This window comes from Somniosus microcephalus, chromosome 4 (assembly GCF_052327205.1).
Source record: "Somniosus microcephalus isolate GS21.2 chromosome 4, FLI_Smic_1.0, whole genome shotgun sequence".
NCBI lineage: Eukaryota > Metazoa > Chordata > Chondrichthyes > Squaliformes > Somniosidae > Somniosus > Somniosus microcephalus.
This window is the reverse complement of record NC_140990.1, coordinates 8877864-8880966: the sequence shown is the minus strand read 5'-3', so window position 1 is coordinate 8880966 and position 3103 is coordinate 8877864. Positions and strand designations below refer to the sequence as shown.

Below are 3103 nucleotides of genomic sequence, written 5' to 3'. Positions count from 1 at the left end.
CTGGCCATTATTTATGATGCTAATTGGCTGCAGTGTTTCCCACATTACAACAGCGACTACACTTCAAAATGTACTTCATTGGCTGTAAAACCGTTGATCGTGAAAGGCGCTGTATAAAGGCCAGTCTTTCTTTATTTTCTCTCCTGTATTTACATTAATTACTTATATAAACCTGTTTTACCATCTCTTGCAAGGGGAGGAATTGCAGACGGGCAGCTTAACGCAAACTTCACACGAAGATCTGACAGAGTCACTTGATTCATCAGGACCTGAATATCATCGACATATGGAAGCAGAAAGCAGCAATCAGAGTGCGGACAAACTGCACACATGTCTTGTGTGTGGATGTGGATTCAACCAAAGCTGCAGCCTGGGGAGGCACAAGTGTAACCAAAGCGAGGAGAATCCGTGCAAATGTCAGGAATGCGGGAAGGGATTCAGTTGTCTCTCCGAGCTGGAGACTCATCAACGCAGTCACTCTGTGAAATGGCCGTTCACCTGCTCCGTGTGTGGGAAGGGATTCACTCAACAATTCACCCTGCTGAGACAAGGCGAGTTCACACGGGGGAGAAGCCGTTCGCCTGCTCTCACTGTGAAAAGAGGTTTAACCAGTCTTGCCACCTGTTGATACACAAGCGTGTTCACACCGATGAGAAACCTTTTCAGTGCTCCGACTGCGAGAAGGGCTTCAGAAGATCCAGCGAAGTGATACAGCACCAGCGAGTTCACACCGGGGAGAGGCCGTTCACCTGCTCCGTGTGTGGGAAGGGATTCACTCTCTCCTCCACCCTGCTGAGACACCAGCTGGTTCACACTGACGAGAGGCCATTCACCTGCTCAGAGTGCGGGAAAGGATTCACTTGTCCCTCCTCTCTGCGGGAACACCAGCGAGTTCACACTGATGAGTGGCCGTTCACCTGCTCCGAGTGCGGGAAAGGTTTTACTCGTCCCTCCGCTCTGCTGATACACCAGCTGGTTCACACTGACGAGAGGCCGTTCTCCTGCTCCGAGTGCGGGAAAGGATTCACTCGTCTCTCCCATCTGCGCCTGCACCAGCGAGTTCACACTGACGAGAGGCCGTTCACCTGCTCCGAGTGCGGGAAAGGATTCACACATTCCGACTCTCTGCGGGAACACCAGCTGGTTCACACTGACGAGAGGCCGTTTAAATGTTCCGACTGCGACAAGAGTTTCAAATGCTCCAAGGGCCTGGAGATGCATCGACGCATCCACACCGGGGAGAGGCTGTTCAGCTGCTCTCACTGCGGGAAGAGGTTTACGCGCTCATCCGATCTTCTAAAACACCAGTGCACTCACACTGGGAAGATGCCGTTCCCCTGCTCAGTGTGTGAAAAGGGATTCACCAGTTCATCTCAGCTGCTGAGACACCAGCGAGTTCACACCTGAGCGCACTGGTCCCATTCTGCTGTTAATCACATGAAGGACTGTTCTGTGTTAATAATGGCAATTATTAACTCTCTGCTCTAAGGAGAACAATCCCAGCTTCTCCAGACTCTCCACGTAACTGAAGTCCTTCATCGCTGGTACCATTCTGGTCAATCTCCCCTTAACCTTCTCTGCTCAAAGGAGAACAACCCCAGCTACGCCAGTCTCTCCACATAACTGAAGTCCCTCATCCCTGGTACCATTCTGGTCAATCTCTCCTTAACCGTCTCTGCTCTAAGGAGAACAATCCCAACTTCTCCAGTCTCTCCACATAACTGAAGGCCCTCATCCCTGGTACCATTCTGGTCAATCTCCCTTTAAACTTCTCTGCTCTAAGGAGAACAATCCCAGCTTCTCCAGTCTTTCCACATAACTGAAGGCCCTCATCCCTGGTACCATTCTGGTCAATCTCCCCTTAACCTTCTCTGCTCTAAGGAGAACAATCCCAGCTTCTCCAGTCTCTCCACATAACTGAAGTCCCTCGTTCCTGGAACCATTCTGGTAAATCTTTTCTGCAGCCTTTCTAAGCCCTTCACATCCTTCCTAAAGTGCGGTGCCCAGAATTGGACACAATAAGAAAGAAAGATTTGCATTTATAAGAACATAAGAAATAGGAGCAGGAGTCGGCCATTCGAGCCTGCTCCACCATTCAATGAGATCATGGCTGATCTTCTGCCTCAACTCCATTCACCGGCGCCATCGTGATATTCCTTGATGCCCTTACTAGTCAGAAATCTATCGACTTCTGTTTTGAATATACCCAATGACTGAGCCTCCACAGCCCTCTGGGGTAGAGAATTCCAAAGATTCACCACCCTCTGTGTGAAGAAATTTCTTCTCATCTCAGTCCTGAATGGACTACCTTTTATCCTGAGGCTGTGGCCCCTGGTTCTAGACTCCCCAGCCAAGGGAAACATTCTCCCAGCATCCACCCTATCAAGCCCTGTAAACATAGAAACATAGAAGATAGGAGCAGGAGTAGGCCATTCGGCTCCTCGAGCCTGCTCCGCCATTCAATGAGATCATGGCTGATCATCCAAATTCAGTACCCGGTCCCTGCTTTCTCCCCATACCCCTTGATCCCTTTAGCCTTAAGAAATATATCCAACTCCTTCTTGAATATATTTAATGAACTGGCCTCTACTGCCTTCTGTGGTAGAGAGTTCCACAGGTTCACCACTCTCTGGGTGAAGAAATTCCTCCTCATCTCTGTCCTAAGTGGCCTACCCTTTATCCTTAGACTGTGTCCCCTGGTTCTGGACTCCCCGACCATCGGGAACATCCTCCCTGCATCTAGTCTGTCCAGTCCTGTCAGAATTTTATAAGTTTCAATGAGATCACCTCTCATTCTTCTAAACTCTAGCGAGTACAAGCCCAATCGACACAATCTCTCCTCATACGTCATTCCTGCCATCCCAGGCATCAGCCTGGTGAATCTTCGCTGAACTCCTTCCATGGCAAGAACATCCTTCCTCAGATAAGACGACCAAAACTGCACACAATACTCAAGATGTGGTCTCACCAAGGCCTGTACAACTGCAGCAAGACATCCTTGTTCCTGTACTCAATCCCTCTTGCTACGAAAGCCAACATACCATTTGCCTTCTTAACCGCCTGCTGCACCTGCATGCTTACCTTCAGCAACTGGTGCACAGGG

General features: G+C 49.7%; 1 protein-coding gene across 1 annotated transcript; it reads left to right on the top strand.

Moving 5' to 3' along the window:
• The first annotated feature begins 422 nt into the window (after positions 1 to 422).
• Positions 423 to 1407, top strand: LOC147118252 (uncharacterized). The gene has a single exon (XM_085984342.1). It carries the CDS (start codon positions 424 to 426, stop codon positions 1405 to 1407), a length of 984 nt encoding a protein of 327 aa, XP_085840468.1. The 5' UTR covers position 423.
• Positions 1408 to 3103: the final 1696 nt, after the last annotated feature.